The sequence below is a fragment of the Aristolochia californica genome, unplaced genomic scaffold, assembly GCF_029961685.1.
Source record: "Aristolochia californica isolate CCGP_79_NKW_82.1479 unplaced genomic scaffold, dmAriCali1.0.hap1 SCAF_14, whole genome shotgun sequence".
Lineage (NCBI taxonomy): Eukaryota > Viridiplantae > Streptophyta > Magnoliopsida > Piperales > Aristolochiaceae > Aristolochia > Aristolochia californica.
Window position 1 is genome coordinate 7,871,506 of NW_027181815.1, and position 16,968 is coordinate 7,888,473.

Below are 16,968 nucleotides of genomic sequence, written 5' to 3' on the forward strand. Positions count from 1 at the left end.
AGATGTGGGGGTGGTGGGTACACATCAACGATTAGCTTGGGTACCTACCCGATTCTGCTCATGGTCCATCTATTTGCATCTCTTTAGTTTTCTAAGAAATAATGGATGACCACTTTGTTTTTTGTTACGGCTATCTTTGTTCCGGAAATTGAAAACGAACATATTATACCTCCATTATTTAGGCCTTTTGTTTATATTTATCTTAAAAATAGATACTTCCCATAAGCTGATTCAAGTAAAAGGTGATCAAGGAATAATCAACGGATCATCAGGGAATTTTGTTAAAGTACCTATTTAAAAAAAATAACAAAAATAACAAATTTAATATAATATACCCAACTTTGACGGATTAATTGTATAGGTGTACAATCTTACTTAACATGTTAACTTTGACCGTTTATATAGTGCCATGTCACCACCTCAAGGAACCATGTCACTTGCCATTGTTAAGTTGTAGAATCTAATTAACGCCCTACGCTGAGTCGGTATGTAAATCGAACTTGACTATAGGGTCGTATTGGGGGCTGGAAGGGGGGACAGGGAGCCCTCTTCCTAGGTCCACGATATATTAATTGTTATTTCATTAAGGACAGTTTGAGAATTTTACTCTTGTATCACAGTTGCCCTAATTTTATCTTTATATTTGGGGCGCCGTTATTAGGGTTTGATCATCATCATCATGGGGGAGTTTGAGTTGTAGCTCGAAAGTGGTTAGATAAAACACCTGTAAGTGTGCGATTTCTCTTGTAAACTATTTCATCTTCATAGTGGATTACTACAGCGACGGAAGACAGGATGTAGTCTCACCTTGAGGCAAACCTGTATAAATCTTGTTGTTATTTTTCGTTGTTTGTTTTTCCTTCTTCCGTAATTATTATTATTACTCTCGTAAGTTTGGAATTAGGGCGTCTAATTCCTAACAAGTGGTATCAGAGTTTTGGTTCGTGATTGAGAGCAACAGTTGACAAAGAAGGATCGACACTTGGAATCAACAAGTTCGATGGTATAGATTTTGTATTTTGGAGGATGCAGCACACACCACTTCTGGATATGAAACCATAAGGAATGAAAGATGATGAGTGGAATCTCTTCGATAGACAGGTGTTGGGAGTAGTCCGGTTAACACTGTCGAAGAATGTTGCTCACAACGTGGCGTTGGAGAAAATCACAGCGGGGATGATGAAGGTTTTGTCCAACATGTATGAGAAACCTTCTACAAATAATAAGGTACATCTCATGAAAAAACTCTTCAATTTAAAGATGACAGAAAATACATCAGTGACATCGCATTTGAATGAGTTTAACACAATTGCCAATCAATTAACCTCTGTTCAAATTAAATTTGATGACGAGATTGTGTTTTAATTCTTTTGGCGTATTTGTCAAATTGTTGGGAGCCTATGAGGGTTGCGGTCAGCAACTCTGTAGGCAATAGGAAATTGATCTTTAATGATGTCCGGGATACAGTTCTGGCGGAGGAAGTTCGTAGAAAGAACTCCTGATAATCGTTGACATCTAATTCTGCCCTAAATATAGATACTAGGGGCAAGAACTTCGAGAGGAATTCCAATAAGGGCAATGGTAGAGGGAAGTCAATGAATGGTAGAAGTAAATCCAAATTCAGAAGGAATGTGGAATGCTGGAATTGTGGTAAGTCTTGTCACATAAATAAGAACTGCAGAGGACCAAAAAAATATGAAAAGAAAAGAGATGCTACAAATGCAGTGACTGAAGAGGTACAAGATGTTTTACTCTTGTTGGTTGATAGCCCTATTAACACTTGAGTGTTAGATTAAGGAAATGTCACATGAGTGAGAAGAGAATGAAAGTGTTTCACTCTAAAGGGGAGCTACAAGGGTTGAAAACTATAAACAATAGTTTGTGTGAAGGTTGTATTTTCGACAAACAGAGAAGGGTTAACTTCTCTAAGGTTGGAAATGAGCAAAATACAACAAAATTGAAGTTAGTTCACACATATGTGCTAGGGTCTTCAACTGTTACTTTCCTTGGTGGTTTTAATTATTATGTGACATTTATTGATAATGCAAGCGGAAATGTATGAGTTTATTTCCTTAAAAATAAATATGATGTCTTTGATACCTTTAAGAGATGGAGAACAATGGTTGAGAATGAGACAGATTTGAAGGTGAAGTGTCTACAGTCAGATAATAGGGGATAATACATAAATGATGATTTCAAGTGGTATTGTGCTGATAATAGAATCAAGATGAAGAAGACTATTCCTGGAAAACCTCAACAACATGGTGTGGCTGAGAGGATGAATAGAACTTTGAACGAGCGTGCTATGCTAGGAGCATGAGATTACATGCATGATTGCCAAAGATGTTTTGGTTTGAGGCTATTAGCACCGTTGCCTAAAAGGGAAGGGCATAAAATGTGTACCGATAAATAAGATTTTTAAAAACTAAAATATTTTAAAAATTTTAAAAGATCTTAAATTGATAATGGAAGTTTTTAATGACATTAGAAAAAGATTTTTAAATAATTAATATATGAAAATTATATTTTATTACAATAAATAGAGGGTAATGAAGCACGTATCGATAAAAAATACATTTAGAAACTAACATAATATTTTATTAATTATTTTAAATTAAAATATATCTTAAATCAACAATGAAAGGTGTTAAATAGGTTAAAATATGATTTCTAATTAATTAATATACAAAATTTATATTGTGTTATATAAAAAAGGTAATAAAACATGTGCCAACAAAAAAGACTTTTAAAAACGAAAATATTTTATTAAATTATTATATTTTCTTAAATCGATAATGTAAGATATTAATTACATTTTAAAATATATTTAATAATTCATATAAAAAATATTATTTATTATAATAAATAAAAGGTAATGAAATTTGTAAAAATAATTTAAAACCAAAAATTAATATTTTAAAAATACTTGTTAAATTAAAAATAACTTAAACCTATAATAAAAGAAAAAAATGTGAGAAAAAAATGCATGATGTGGCGTGGGTTGACGTACCATGATGACATGGTGATTCAATGGCGCTTGATGACATGGCATAACATAAGCGGTCAAGCTGATGTGTCAAGTTGGATTGTATACCTATGCAATTGATTTAAAGATGGGTATTTTTTAATTAAGTTTTTAAATAGGTAATTTAATAAAATTCCCTATTGAATATGTAGGAAGGATTTAGGAAGGATTTGGGGGTGAGGGAGGATCGGATGGTTGAGAAAACCGTTGATCATGATCGAATAGCTGAGATATTGTTTCACATATTTCATACCAAATGATTTTTTATTGGATAAAATTCACAAGGGTATTTGTGTATATTCACAAGGTAAACTAAACGTTATTTAATAGTAGGGGCATTATCTGAAATTCAGAAAATTTAGGGGTATGTGCATAATTATGCTATATTCTAGGGGTACCAATGCACTTGGCTTTTTTTTTTTTTTTTAATCCATCGAACTGTAAAAAATTATAAGGTAATTTCTAAGTACAACCTTTCTAGATTTTGTAACTTCGTAAGAGGTATTTGAAAATTATCCAACACTCTAAAGAGGATATTTCCGTCTTTTTACTCAAACGTGCCCTAAACCGACCAAGCCATAAGGAGTAAAGAACCGCGCTTTCCCCACTGAACCTCACAAAGAGCAAAGCGGGAGAGTTGCAAAAAGCCGGAAATCAGAAGCAGCAGCAGCAGCCATTGCGTTTTAGTTCCTTCACTCTGTAAGACGAAGCAAGCCACTTCAAAGAGAAAACATGAGGAAAAAGGTTGATGAGAGAATTAGAACTTTGATAGAAAACGGCGTGAAAACGAGACATCGGTCGATGTTCATCATAGTGGGTGATAAGTATCGCGATCAGGTTTGCCTCTGCACTGCTCATTGATGTTTGTATCATCTCTGTTTCAAAGTTCTCCGTTTAATTTATTTATTTTTCTTCTTCTGTAAATTCGAATATTTGCAGATAGTCAACCTATATTATATGCTCAGCAAGGCGGTTGTCAAATCGCGACCCACTGTTTTGTGGTGCTACAAGGACAAGCTCGATATTAGCAGGTACACATATACTACTGGTGTTCTGTTTTATATGAATCGAGAGAAAGCCTGTATTTTATTTCATCAGAAAATAGGTAACGAGGGAGTCTATTTGTGAGTTGTGACGTACTAATTTCGGACAACTTTTTTCTTCTTCTTTTCTTTTCGCTAAATTATTCAAAATGGCTGTTTGGCTGTCAAAGTGTGATCTTTAATGAAGAACAAAGGAGCCTCTCTAGTTTCTGATTATTTCTCTTGGAGCTCGCGACCAACTCAAGGGAGTTGTATCTCTTGTTTGTTTGCGTAAATCCATTTTCTAAAACTTTATTTTCCAAAAAAAAAGAAAATGTTGATCAGCTTGTAAAAACGGAAAACAGAAAGGAAGGAAAGAGTGGGAAGATCTGGTCTGAAGCTTAATCAGTTGAAAGCTGGATTCTGCTTTGTCGGGCTGCTCAACGTGACGTTATTTCCTGGGCACCTGGAGTCTCCTTTATCCTCGCAAGATAATTTTTTTTTTTGATAACAATGAGACTTGGAGAACTGCTTGTTGTTTGGCCAATTTACTCTTCTGATTTCGTTTTACTTTTGTGTGACTATTTAATTACAAGTTATAACCTTAATTTACTCATGAGTGCTTCTTAAACTGTTTAACTTTGCACCAAGAAATAATTTGGAAGTTAATATATTTGTGGGTTCTGATTGATCCAGTCACAAGAAAAAGCGACACAAACAGCTAAAAAAAAACATGATGAATGGAACGATGGATCCTGAGAAAGCAGACGCCTTTTCTCTTTTTCTGGAGAGTGTGGGATTTACATATTGTTTGTACAAAGATTCAGAAAGAATTCTTGGGAATACATTTGGAATGTGCATTTTGCAGGTCTGCTTTATTTCTTCAACTGTTTTAATGAACTGGACTTCATTTGGATCACATGCCTGATATCTGATGCACTAACTTCTCTCTATCTGTAGGATTTTGAGGCTCTGACACCTAATCTCCTTGCAAGAACCACTGAGACTGTAGAAGGTGGTGGATTAGTGTTATTGTTGCTTCGCTCTCTTGCTTCACTAACTAGCCTGTGCACGATGGTCATGGTCTGTATTTGTATTCAGTTGGCAAGAACTTTATTTTATCGTTAGTTTGATGGACGCTTACAATCAGTCACAATTCTGTGTTGATATTTAGCCTTTTACTGTGAAGAACATTTTTTATTTGTTTTTGGGAGCTCAATACCGACAATTTTCCACACCTTTAAACTTTGATTTCCTCTTTCTTTCTGTTTTGCTTTTAAGTTTAGAGCTTCAGGTTAGAAATTTAAGTTGAGAGGAAATGCTATGCCAAACAAATGCCCTTGCCTAAATCTCTAGGTGCTAGTAAGTTTGCCAGAAAATGTTGCGAACTAAATCTAAATCAGCATCTTGTTTGGCAGACAAAGCAGATAAGTCCACCACACTTATATCTTAGAGATACCAAAAGCTTGTTTATATTTTTTTCAGTATTATGCTTTATTTCTCTATTTTGATAAGCTTCTTGTGGAAGAATAGGAACATTAGTAGCTCCAAAGGTTAGCTACAGTTTCAAAGGTTACTTCCTGATATGATTCTCTTTTACATGAGAAGAATCTTTTAAAACATATCTTAGAAAGCATGTGAGCTAGTGTACTTCAGGTACTGATGCTTTTAAACTGGTGCTTTCTCTGCTTCAGTAAATGTATTAGAAACTTTTGGCAGTTTGTGCTCTCCTGCTCTCCATTTATTTTTTAACTTTTTTGTTGATAATATGTTTTCTACATTTTCAGGATGTCCATGAGAGGTTCCGGACTGAGTCCCATTCTGTGGCAACAGCACGGTTTAATGAACGCTTCCTATTATCTCTTGCGTCATGTAAAGCATGTATTGTCATGGATGATGAACTTAACATTTTACCTATTTCATCGCATATGAGGTCTATTCCGGTCAATGTATCTGAGGTAGCTTCTACTTCTGTGCTTGTGTTTTTCCTTTATTTTCTTTCTTTTCCTTTTGTGGGCTAAATGCATTATTTAGCTGAACCTGACATGGTTAGGGCAAAAGCCTGATGTTGACATGATGGAATGGGTTCTCCATCATTGTTTCTTAGATATTTGTCCGTTAAATATGTTATGTTACTTGGATCATGACATAATCTCCAGCCTTGCTACTATGCCATAACTCTGTGTTACTATCTTGTGTTTCTAGATATGTTCAAATTGATATTGTCAATGATTTGGCATTGTCTAGTTCAACAGAGCCATTTTTGTTCTAATCCAACTTAAATACTTATTTTTTGTTTCCCTTCTAATCCAAATTTGGGGAAAAGATCTTCTGCATGGTTTCTTACATAAAGTTTTTAAAGCATTTGAACCACCGAAAGAGTTCAAAGTGCACTTTGCAGTCATTATTTTTTTAAAATGATGCAATGCCTTCTTTATAAACTTGGCCTTTTTCGTTTAAATCCTTCTAGTTTCTTCATTAGATTCTCTTGCTAAAACCCACTGATTCCTTCCCTTTCGAAATTGTACTGGAACTCTTTACCTTGCATATTCTTCCTATATCTCTATGACATATATTCCAAGACTGCCATTTAAAAGAGGACATATAACTCAAAAGCAAAAGACTTATAAAGTTACTTTATACCTGGAACATCTCTTCAAGCTACCTATTTTATGGACATAAGGGTGTCAGAGTGGTTCTGTCCACTCTTGTAGGCGGTAGCTTTCCGCACCTAACAGATCAGTTTGTTGGGTTGTATTGGCTAGCCGTTGTCATGGTATCAAAGCTGGGCACGCCACGTCCCACGTTCGAATCCCTTGAGAGGCGGTAGAGAATGGGCGGGGTGGGTGTCAGAGTGGTTGTCCACTCTTGTAGGCGGTAGCTTTCCGCACCTAACAGATCGGTCTTTTGGGTGTATTGGCTAGCCGCTGTCATAGGGAGGATGATTTTTTTAGCAGTTATAGGCTGTCACACTACAAATTTTTTATCTGACATATGAGAGGATTATTTGAGATTTGAGTTATGATATTGCACTTTTCAGTTATAATGGATAAATCACTTGACCACCAGGTACTCTTTTTAATACTTGTTTAAACTCTTTATGTTAATTCTGAAGGACTCAGAAGGGTTGCCAGAGTCGGAACATGACTTGAAGAATCTAAAGGAGCAACTTCATGATGATTTCCCTGTTGGTCCTTTAATCGAGAAGTGTTGTACATTGGACCAGGTTAGCTGTGTTATGCATGCGAAGGCTTTTTACCATTTTTCCTGCAAAGCAGTTACCAGCCAAGTTATAGGGGTGACATTATGACTCGTTTGATGCTCTTATTCTGTATTGAAAAGGGAAAAGCTGTTATTACATTCCTGGACGCAATTTTAGACAAGTCCTTGAGTAGGACAGTTGCTGTGACCTCTGGTCGTGGACGTGGCAAATCAGCTGCTCTAGGTTTAGCTGTTGCTGGGGCTATTGCTGCAGGGTATTTGATGTTGATTGAACCATGATTTATTCAAGTTGTCGCTTTCTTATTCATTTTCTTTTTCTTCTTTTCTTTTTCTAAATGGAAACTTTGAGGAGAATGCAACTTTAATTCTTTGTACAGGTATTCCAACATTTTTGTCACTGCACCTAGCCCTGAAAATTTGAAGACCCTGTTTGATTTTGTTTGCAGAGGATTTGCTGCACTAAGTTATAAGGTTTGTTTGTTTGATTTTTTTTTTTTTTTTTTTGGGAAATTTGGTGTGTTTGGATAGGATCCATGTCAACTTGAAATGTATTTTGTTTAGTTTATTGGGATGAACATTGGTTGTCTACCTTTTTTACAATTGTGTTACCTCTTCAATTCTTCCTGAACAGTGGCTTCTGTCCACCTGCAATCTTTGACAAATTCACATTATTTTAATTTAAAATATTTGTTATCTTTTTTATTTTAATCTTTAATTCTCAATAATTTTTAGGTTTGCACACTCTGTATGCCCTGTAGCTATTATATGGCCTGTGTTTACTCTATACTTCGTGAACTTGGTTTAAAAAACTTATATGTTGAAGCTGTTAAATGTAGGAGCATACACATTATACTGTGCTTACACGTAACAATCCCGACTTCAAGAAGACAACGATGAGGTTAAATATTTACAAGCAGCACAGGCAAACTATTGAGGTGAACACAAATTAGTTTTTCTTTGATTTATTCTTCCTTTCTCTTTTCCCATATACTCTAGCTGGGCTCAAATGCATTGAAGAATGTTTCATTTATGAACTTTTTTTAATTATCTTAATCTTTTTTAGTTGCTATTCTTGTGGCTCTCATGCAGTTGAATGCAGTTTGTTTTCTTTTTGTCTTCAATGAAAGTTTTTGAGGTTCTAATTGAGGAACGAATTAGGATTTCTACAAGTCTTTTTCCCTGTTATACTTAAACACTACAATGTGGTTTCCCTTTTTATTTCAAGTAATATACTCTAACATCATGCAGTTGAACATTTTTTCTGCTATATTTTACTTCTTTTAATAAAATTTGTCATCACAGAATGAAGGAATGATTCATATGACTGAATCTATGTGTTTAAGACAAGATGATGATGTCACTTGGCCAGACCAATCACAGAACTAATGAAAACTGTGGAAATTTTGTGTGGTGTTTTATCATGATTTTCTTTCATTTATCACCTTTTTCTTGCAGCAATGATTTGGTTTTCTTTTCTTATCTATTTTTTCATATGATTGTGACCTCTTTCGTTTTCTTATGATTATTTTTTCTCTGGCAGTACATACAACCTCACGAGTATGAAAAACTATCACAAGCTGAACTTTTGGTTGTCGATGAGGCTGCAGCAATTCCTTTGCCTGTTGTAAAGTCACTGATTGGTCCTTACTTGGTGTTTTTGTCATCTACTGTTAATGGGTATGCAATCTTTTTTTTTTTTTAAATCATTTTCATACTTCATGTCTTATCTCCCTATGCCATGTATTTTGGTATTTATGTGCTGGTTTGGTCTTAATGTAAGATACCTTTCAAGTTAAATGGTCTCTTTTTATTTTATTTTATTTTATTTTTATTTTTTATGAAGCTATGAAGGCACTGGACGCTCTTTATCCTTGAAGCTTTTCCAACAGTTGGAAGAGCAGAGTCAAAGGACCAGTACAAGTGTGGATGCTGCTGCTTCTGGTACGAAAGTAGATGCTGCTTCCTCTGGTAAGTGTTATGTTTTCTGTTACTTTGATGATTAATGCTACTTGCTGTTCTGTTACTTAGTAATTAATGTAGCTACAGAACCTGTATTATATAGTTTTTTCCTGTTATCCTAACTGCTTTAGAAAGTTATTTGTAAGATCTGTTGGATCAAGGAAGGGACTGAGAAGAAAAAAAAACTCGAGTCACTGTTCTGCAAGGAGGATTTGGCCCCTTGAAGTGCCAAAACTTTCCACTTATTCTTTTCTGTTCATTACAGTTAATCGTGAAGTTTGACTTGATCTTTTCATATTTATCTTATGAAGGTCATGCGATCTTTATGATCTAAAAGCTGGAAATTAGAAATGCTTACACCTTGCAATTTAGTTTTTTATGAAAATTGTTGAGAATCAGGGGTATTCTAGCATTTGTTCTGATGCTGTCTCTGAAGGGTAGTCATTTCATTTTCTATGTAACATGAAATGAATAGCACCAGGTTAAAACTATTATACATATGAATAATATGTAGGTTGAGAAGGAACTAGAATTTCGTCACTGTTAAAGTGGGAGTTTAATCCATCCCAAAATGTCTCTAGCCAATGTAAGTAGGCTTTTCTGCAACTAATTTTAACTTAGGTGTGGATTGGGCTTTCCTCTCAATGGCCACATGAGGGAGTTTCTAGTGTGAGAGGTCTTGGTTTAAGTCTCACCTAGGGTTTTCGGTGTAGTCTACATATGTAATCAACATTAAAAAAGAAAAGAAAAAACCTTATGTAGGTATGGTTCACACTAATACTTCACCTAATATTCAGGCCTAAACAAACAGACGATTGGCCTGAACATGGACAACTTACAGTACATAAACTTGTACCTGACACAAATTAGGCCTTAAAAGAACAGACACCCTACTCTGACACGATGTTGAAGCCAAAATTGTGAGACTTTTTTGCTACTAATGATCATAGGATTTTCCAAACTCTTACCTTTGTGGGATTCTTCCCTCTCCATGTTTGTACTGTATATGCAAAATTTTGATGTTGCTGAACTACTCTGGTTTCTAAGGTTCATGTGCTATGATGAATTGACTTTTGCATACTTTGTTTTATAGGCAGGCGTTTCAAGAAGGTGGAATTAAGTGAATCCATTAGATATGCTTCAGGTGATCCTATCGAGTCCTGGCTTAATGGTTTACTTTGCTTGGATGCTACCAGTTTCATCCCTTATCTTAATGGGTGAGTTTTGAGATGTTTAAAAGACAGTGAGTCCTCTTTTAAACATTACTCTCCTTACTTGATGTATATAAGAATAAGCATGGGTGGACATTTTCTTCACCAGGCAAGGCCTTCAACATCTTTGACAATTATTTTCTTTCTATTTCTTTTACCAGGCTACCTCATCCAAGTGAGTGTGACCTCTATTATGTTAACCGGGACACACTGTTCTCTTATCACAAAGACAGTGAGATATTTTTACAGGTAAGACGGTAAATGCAGTCATGATTTGAACATAAAGAAAGAATTTCTTACGTTTTCTTTAAATCTAAGACTAGCTTTTGTTTGTGCTTTCTTCTCTTTGTAGAGGATGATGGCCCTTTATGTTGCTTCTCATTACAAAAACTCTCCAAATGACTTACAACTAATGGCTGATGCTCCTGCTCACCATTTATTTGTATTGCTTGGTAAAATTTTTTTTCTCAAAATAAAAAAAACTATCCTTTTAGGTGTGGGAAAATTTGGCTGCATTTTGTACCCCTTTGATAGGTATTATAGTCTCACAATTATCCTTGTTTCAGGTCCTGTTGATGAGTCAAAGAATCGGCTTCCAGATATTTTGTGTGCCCTTCAGGTTGGCATTTTTCTTATTTTTTTTTCTTTCCCTCTCCTTACACTCTTTCACAATGTACATGCTTCGCCTACAAAACAGTCACTATTCCTTTGCTCTATCATGTGAGTTCGTGGTTATAATTCTCACTGGTAGGTGGGAATATCATAAGGGTGTCTGTATGCATATATATATATATATAAAAGAAAGTATAATTTTTAGGATACTCCTTAAGTTTTATGCTTTTGCTATTTCATGTTCAGGTCTGCCTTGAAGGACAAATTTCTTGTGAATCTGTATTGAAAAGTTTAAGTGAAGGGCATCAACCTTATGGTGATCAAATACCATGGAAATTTAGTGAACAGTTTCAGGACAGTGTTTTTCCAAGTCTTTCTGGTGCTCGCATTGTTCGTATTGCTGTACATCCAAATGTTATGAAGGTAATTGCCTATAATCTGTGGGAGCACTTTTTTTTTTCATTTGCTTGTAATGAATTTGTACTCATCTTGAATTTTTCAGCTTGGATATGGTTCAGCTGCAGTAGAGCTTCTTAAAAGGTAATGTTTTGGTTCTTACTTTTTTCCTGTCTGTGAAACTTAGAATAATCCTATATATTTTTATGAAAAAATGAATAATTTTTTTATTTGTTTGGTTGGAAGGGGAGATGTTTGATAAGATATTTTTGGTTCTTACTTTTTCCTGTCTGTGAAACTGAGAATAATCCTATATATTTCTATGGAAAAAATGAGTAATTTTCTTTCTTTTGTGTGTGTGTGTGTGCGTGTGTGGGTGGGGTTAGATAAGAGGTGTTTCCCGTGTGCCTGGCCCCTAAAAGCCAGCAAGTGTTGGGGGGATGGATCATGTTATCAGCTAAAGAACACTTTCTGCTGGCTTTTATACAAGCATCAGCTTGTGAAGATGCTATCTGGGGATAGACCCTGTTATCAGCTAGGCTGGTTGGTTATCTTGTCATCAATCCATATAATTTGAAGGTGGAGGCATGCTCTGAGTGCTCTTATGAGGAGTTCAAATATTACACTTCTTGTCGTGACCTTTGGATGCATATGACCTACATAAGCTTCACTTTTTGCCTAAATCATCTGATTCATTTAGAATCTCTTCATCAATCCTAAATCCCTAAAAAGCCTGCGAAAAAGATAAAGAGGAATGTCTCTTTGGCCAAACCCTGAGCCTCTAGGATACACTAGAAACAATCTGCGCTAAGCTTCACCTGAACATGGTTTCGAGGGATACCTCCTGCTGGACATCTTTACTTTATGTCCTAAACTTCCCAGTATTTCTTAGATGTTGAGCACTGACACAATCCTGATCCATCTTTTTGTCAAAACCCATTCTATAGAGAACCTCAGACATTAAGCAATGTTGAATTTCTGAAAAAAAGAAACTTCACTAACTTGCTGTATTTGAATACAATGATCCTCTATTTATAATAGAGGAAACAAGTATAATCCAATTATAATTAAACTACACTTCTCCCAGTTACAACCAAAGTTAAATACTAAAAGATAAGTCTTAGAACAATTGAACAACTAAACATAAATAGAAGACTAATATAACTAAAACACCTTTAACTAAGACTCTTCTATGAAACCTTTTGTGAAACTCTTATAAGACTCCACTATAATAATTCTGGCTCTATGAGATTTCTTGCTGTGAGGGTCATATGAGACTCTTTTAGTGGAAAGTTGTATGTGACATTTTTTTTCTCATATAAAAATCTATCAGTAGCCAATCCAAGTTACTGGATGATTTCAAATTCTCAATCACCTTGGACAATTGCTGTTGAATAATAATGTACACCAAGCATATGGTATTGTAATTTCACATCATGTGTAGTTTTTTAATGCTACATTATATGTAGTTTAGGAATTTTATTTCTCTCATGTCTCCTCTCCTTAGATTAGGTTATTACATCATGAGATACTGAATTATGTACTTAGAAGTGAGTTATTTATGTGACTAGAGAGGGAGAGTTAATTGTGATTTTTCTATTATAATGGCATAAGTGATATTAGGATGAGTTAGGGGATGGCCTGACCCCGAACTTGAATCTCTTTGTTTCTGCAACAATACTTCTCTCTTCTATCTTTCTTTTTAACCTTCAATTTTTCACCATTAGTCATTTGATTTTGATTTTCTATTCTTACCTGGGCATTTATGCCAAATCAATTTTTAGTTGGAGGAACCTTCAGACTCCTGCACCAGTCACTTTAGACCCATCCACTCATACATTTTAGCTTCACTATGAGCTCCACGAGAGGGTTTAGTGTTTCTGAAATTGTATGAATATGACATGAATTCTCTAATCTCACTGTAGTTCTCTATCTTATTTTTCATGGGATACAAAATTCTAGGGTTAGTCTGCTCTTTGGTGCTTCTGTTCTCAGTGGACAATTTTCTTATTGAAATGTCTGCAGTATGTAGTTTTCTTGGATGGGTTACTTTACTTAAAAATTCTGAAATGCAAAATATAGAACAAAAAAGTTGTCACTCAACTCCCTTTCAATCAGCTTCATTTTGATTATTCTTGTCTTTGCGAGTGTGATTTTCTTGTCAAATTTTATACTTGCTTAATTGATCTGCAGATGCTTCACTTGCAGAAAACACTTGCAATTTGGTGTCCTTACTGTTTTAAGACATATATAATTGATTGGTTCTGAACAGCAAATCCAACTAATTGATAACTGCATTAACAGGTACTATGAAGGTCAGTTGACTCATATAACTGAGACAGAACCTGAAGAAACTGAGATTAAGCCACAACTAAAGGTCACAGAAGCTGCTGCTCAGGTTTGTTAGTTTGATTCTGGCTGTTGATTGTTTCCAATAGAGGTTTGCTGTGAATGTTTTGTACAAACTACAGAAGCAATGGGCATATCTCAGTCCTTTAACTGGCTTACTGCCAAGAGTTTATTTCCAAAGTGAATGCTTGCTCTCAATGTGCCACTGTGAGTACATGGAGTTCTGATTTGTGTAGTTTCTGCAGGTTTCTTTGCATGAAGAAACTATAAAGCCAAGAGCTAATCTTCCTCCTCTTCTTGTTCATCTTCGGGAGCGACAACCTGAAAAACTCCACTACATTGGTGTCTCCTTTGGACTAACCCTTGACCTTTTCCGTTTCTGGCGAAAACACAAGTTTGCTCCTTTTTACATTGGCCAGATTCCAGTTATGTCTTATTTTAACCATTTGACTATGTTATAATTTGCCATTTCTTTGATATTGGAGTATTGATTGATATAATCTTATGGTGTATCAGAGTGCTGTTACTGGTGAGCATACTTGCATGGTATTGAAGCCACTGAATAATATCGAAATTGAAGTTGAAGCATCTGGTGAATGGGGTTTCTTTGGTCCATTCTATCAAGGTAAGCCTGCACACCTGTGGGTAACTTAATCAGCACTAAAAATTCTCACCAGTGGCATTTTCTAGCTATCGAATCTGCATTAGGATGAAAACAAATGGGATTTCATCTTGTCTTGCAAAATAATTGATGAAAAATGTTGGTCAGTATTGGTAGGATACTTGGTGATGCTATTACTGTTACTGTTGTATGACTTAAATATTTAGAATTTGAATGATCTATGGACTCGTTAGCTGATCAGGTGGTGCTTCTTATGTGCCTCTCTGAACTTACAGTCCAGCATCATCTTCAGTGCACATGATTGCTCATTGTATGTCTGTCTTTGGGTTTTCCAGATTTTAGGCGAAGGTTTGCTCGCCTTTTAGGTTCTACCTTTCGATGCCTGGATGTTGGTCTGGCAATGAGGTTAGATTTTTGAATCCTTTACATTTTTGAATAAAATTTATGATGCATCTTGCATGCCTTATACTCCTCCATCTGTGCTTGTAGTATTTTGAATCCAAAGATCAACTTCACAGAGGAAGAATCAACTAGTTCCGTTGCAAATAGTACCTTTATGTCTCCAAAGGAAATATTGTCTCCATATGATATGAAACGACTTGAAGCATATACCAACAACCTTGCCGATTATCATATGGTAAGATATTGAAAATGATTTAATCTACATGCTATCTGAATGTGATTTTGTTTGGATGATAAATTATGACTGCTGTTTCTTTCTTCTAAGCATTTCTTTAAACAGCTCGTAGCATTTTGAATTGTCATTTGGTGTGCATGATATCTATGAAAAGGTTTCATTATTGTTATGAATATTCTTAATTTCTTGTGCTATCATTTGAATGATTGGTATTAAATCATGGAAACATTTGAAAAAATATAATAACAAAATATAGAACACAAAAAATTGGTGATAGATCAGTTTGTCTGAATCTGATTGTGTATGTAATGGTTTTGCTTTTCTGTCTTGTTTACTTTTTATGAAGAATTTTGTTCTTTATTCTTGTTTACTTCCCGAGAGACCTGGTAAACTGTTTGCACCTTTTGTAGATCCTTGACATTGCACCAATCCTCGCTCATCAGTATTTTCAAGGGAATATTCCAGTCACACTCACTCCTGTTCAGGCTTCCATTTTACTCTGTTTGGGTTTGCAAAATCAAGATCTCACCTATGTTGAGGTTGGTCTCTTTTTCTTGCAGAAGCGAGGAATGCCTAATCCACACGTATTTGGGAATTAAACATGTACTTTTGGATAATTTTTTCATATTTGAAGTGGACTTATCATAGTTCTTTTGTATCACAGGGGCAGATGAAGAAATTAGACAGGAAGATGATATTATCTGGGTTCATTAAAGTTATGAAGAAGTTCTACAAGTACCTATATAATCTTGCATCCAGTGAGATGGATGCAAGTCTACCTCGGCGTAGAGAAGTATGAGAATGCATAAGAACCTGTGAATTTTACATTTAGCTTTAATTGATTTGCACAAAATGCAAGTTCTGAATAGAGAATCTAGCTATAGCTTGGAACTAGCCCCTTTAGGCAGATGGACATCTTTCTTTTCTAATATGTGCAGTTTTCTGTTTTTTTTTTTTTTTTTTCCAATATTAGGTTGTTGTGGTGCCTCACCATGTATCTGTTGACGATGATCTTAATGAGGCTGCAAGGCAAGTTAAGGTGAGCTACGTAAGATTCCACAGTTTTGAGCTCTCGGGATATTGGAATTTGCTTGATAGTAGGAATGCTCTTTATGTGAAACTCATCTAGCATGTGATACAGGAGAAGATGAAACCAGTGACAGATAGTGTGCTGAATCCAGATATGCTGCAGCAGTACGCGATCGTGGATAGAGAAGCTGGTTTTGAGGAAGCTTTGCAAAATGGGACGGCAAAGGTATCTTCTAGTGGTATTATTAGTGTGAAGTCTACTAAGACGAAGGTGGAAAAACAAGGTAGACACAAGGAAATGCTTAAGAGTAACAAGAAGAGAGGCATTAATGGCCACGGCTCAAAATCAAACAAGAAGTCTAAATCTTGATTATAGTTTGGAAACAATCTTCAGAAATTGATGAGAGTAGTTTACTTAAATACTGTCGAAGTTCAGGATTAACCGCGTACTACCCATGACTGGCTTCTTATTTCACTAGAAGGAAAGCGCGAGCCAGAAGAGTTTTGTTGTATGTGTAATCAGAAGAAATTTTGCAGTTCAGGTATACATCTAGGGTTATTATTCTATCTTATCTTGAAGACGTGATATACCCTCCCTTAAAGGGATTATATGTAATTGCTATGTAATTAGCTTTTTTCTGATTTAATTTATTATTTCCTTTTACTTTGAACTAAGAAAGTGCCTCCCGTATGTGACACTGACTCAATCGTGCATATGGATCTAAAGTAAGAATTATGTTGTCATTTTCTTTTAGTTCTCGCAGAAAAAGGAATGTGAAGCCAGTAAGCTCAATCACTCTGAATTAGATGCCCGACGAGGCTGTGTTTATTAATGCGTTGCAGATTTTTGAAGTTAATCTTGAATCAATTTTTGATCAACTAAA

The 16,968-nt window shown here is 35.3% G+C and overlaps 1 protein-coding gene across 1 annotated transcript; it reads left to right on the plus strand.

Moving 5' to 3' along the window:
* Nucleotides 1-3,648: 3,648 nt before the first annotated feature.
* Nucleotides 3,649-16,826, plus strand: LOC137949655 (RNA cytidine acetyltransferase 1-like). The gene is made up of 26 exons (XM_068795775.1): nt 3,649-3,862; nt 3,965-4,056; nt 4,744-4,915; nt 5,008-5,130; nt 5,835-6,005; nt 7,163-7,273; nt 7,390-7,523; nt 7,647-7,740; nt 8,106-8,204; nt 8,810-8,946; nt 9,113-9,237; nt 10,322-10,445; nt 10,601-10,688; nt 10,792-10,891; nt 11,006-11,058; nt 11,298-11,474; nt 11,554-11,591; nt 13,752-13,845; nt 14,042-14,221; nt 14,313-14,421; nt 14,754-14,823; nt 14,908-15,055; nt 15,466-15,594; nt 15,720-15,848; nt 16,029-16,094; nt 16,197-16,826. The coding sequence occupies exons 1-26, from the start codon at nt 3,758-3,760 to the stop codon at nt 16,452-16,454; spliced, it is 3,126 nt and encodes a 1,041-aa protein (XP_068651876.1). The 5' UTR covers nt 3,649-3,757; the 3' UTR covers nt 16,455-16,826.
* The last annotated feature ends 142 nt before the right edge of the window (nt 16,827-16,968 follow it).

Excerpts from the sequence above, each read along its gene's own strand:
- LOC137949655 (XM_068795775.1), top strand. The coding sequence starts at position 3,758 with ATGAGGAAAAAGGTTGATGAGAGAATTAGAACTTTGATAGAAAACGGC. Across the intron at positions 14,222-14,312 it reads TTTACATTGGCCAGATTCCA|AGTGCTGTTACTGGTGAGCA; the intron begins GTTATGTCTTAT and ends ATGGTGTATCAG. Across the intron at positions 16,095-16,196 it reads AGGCTGCAAGGCAAGTTAAG|GAGAAGATGAAACCAGTGAC; the intron begins GTGAGCTACGTA and ends CATGTGATACAG.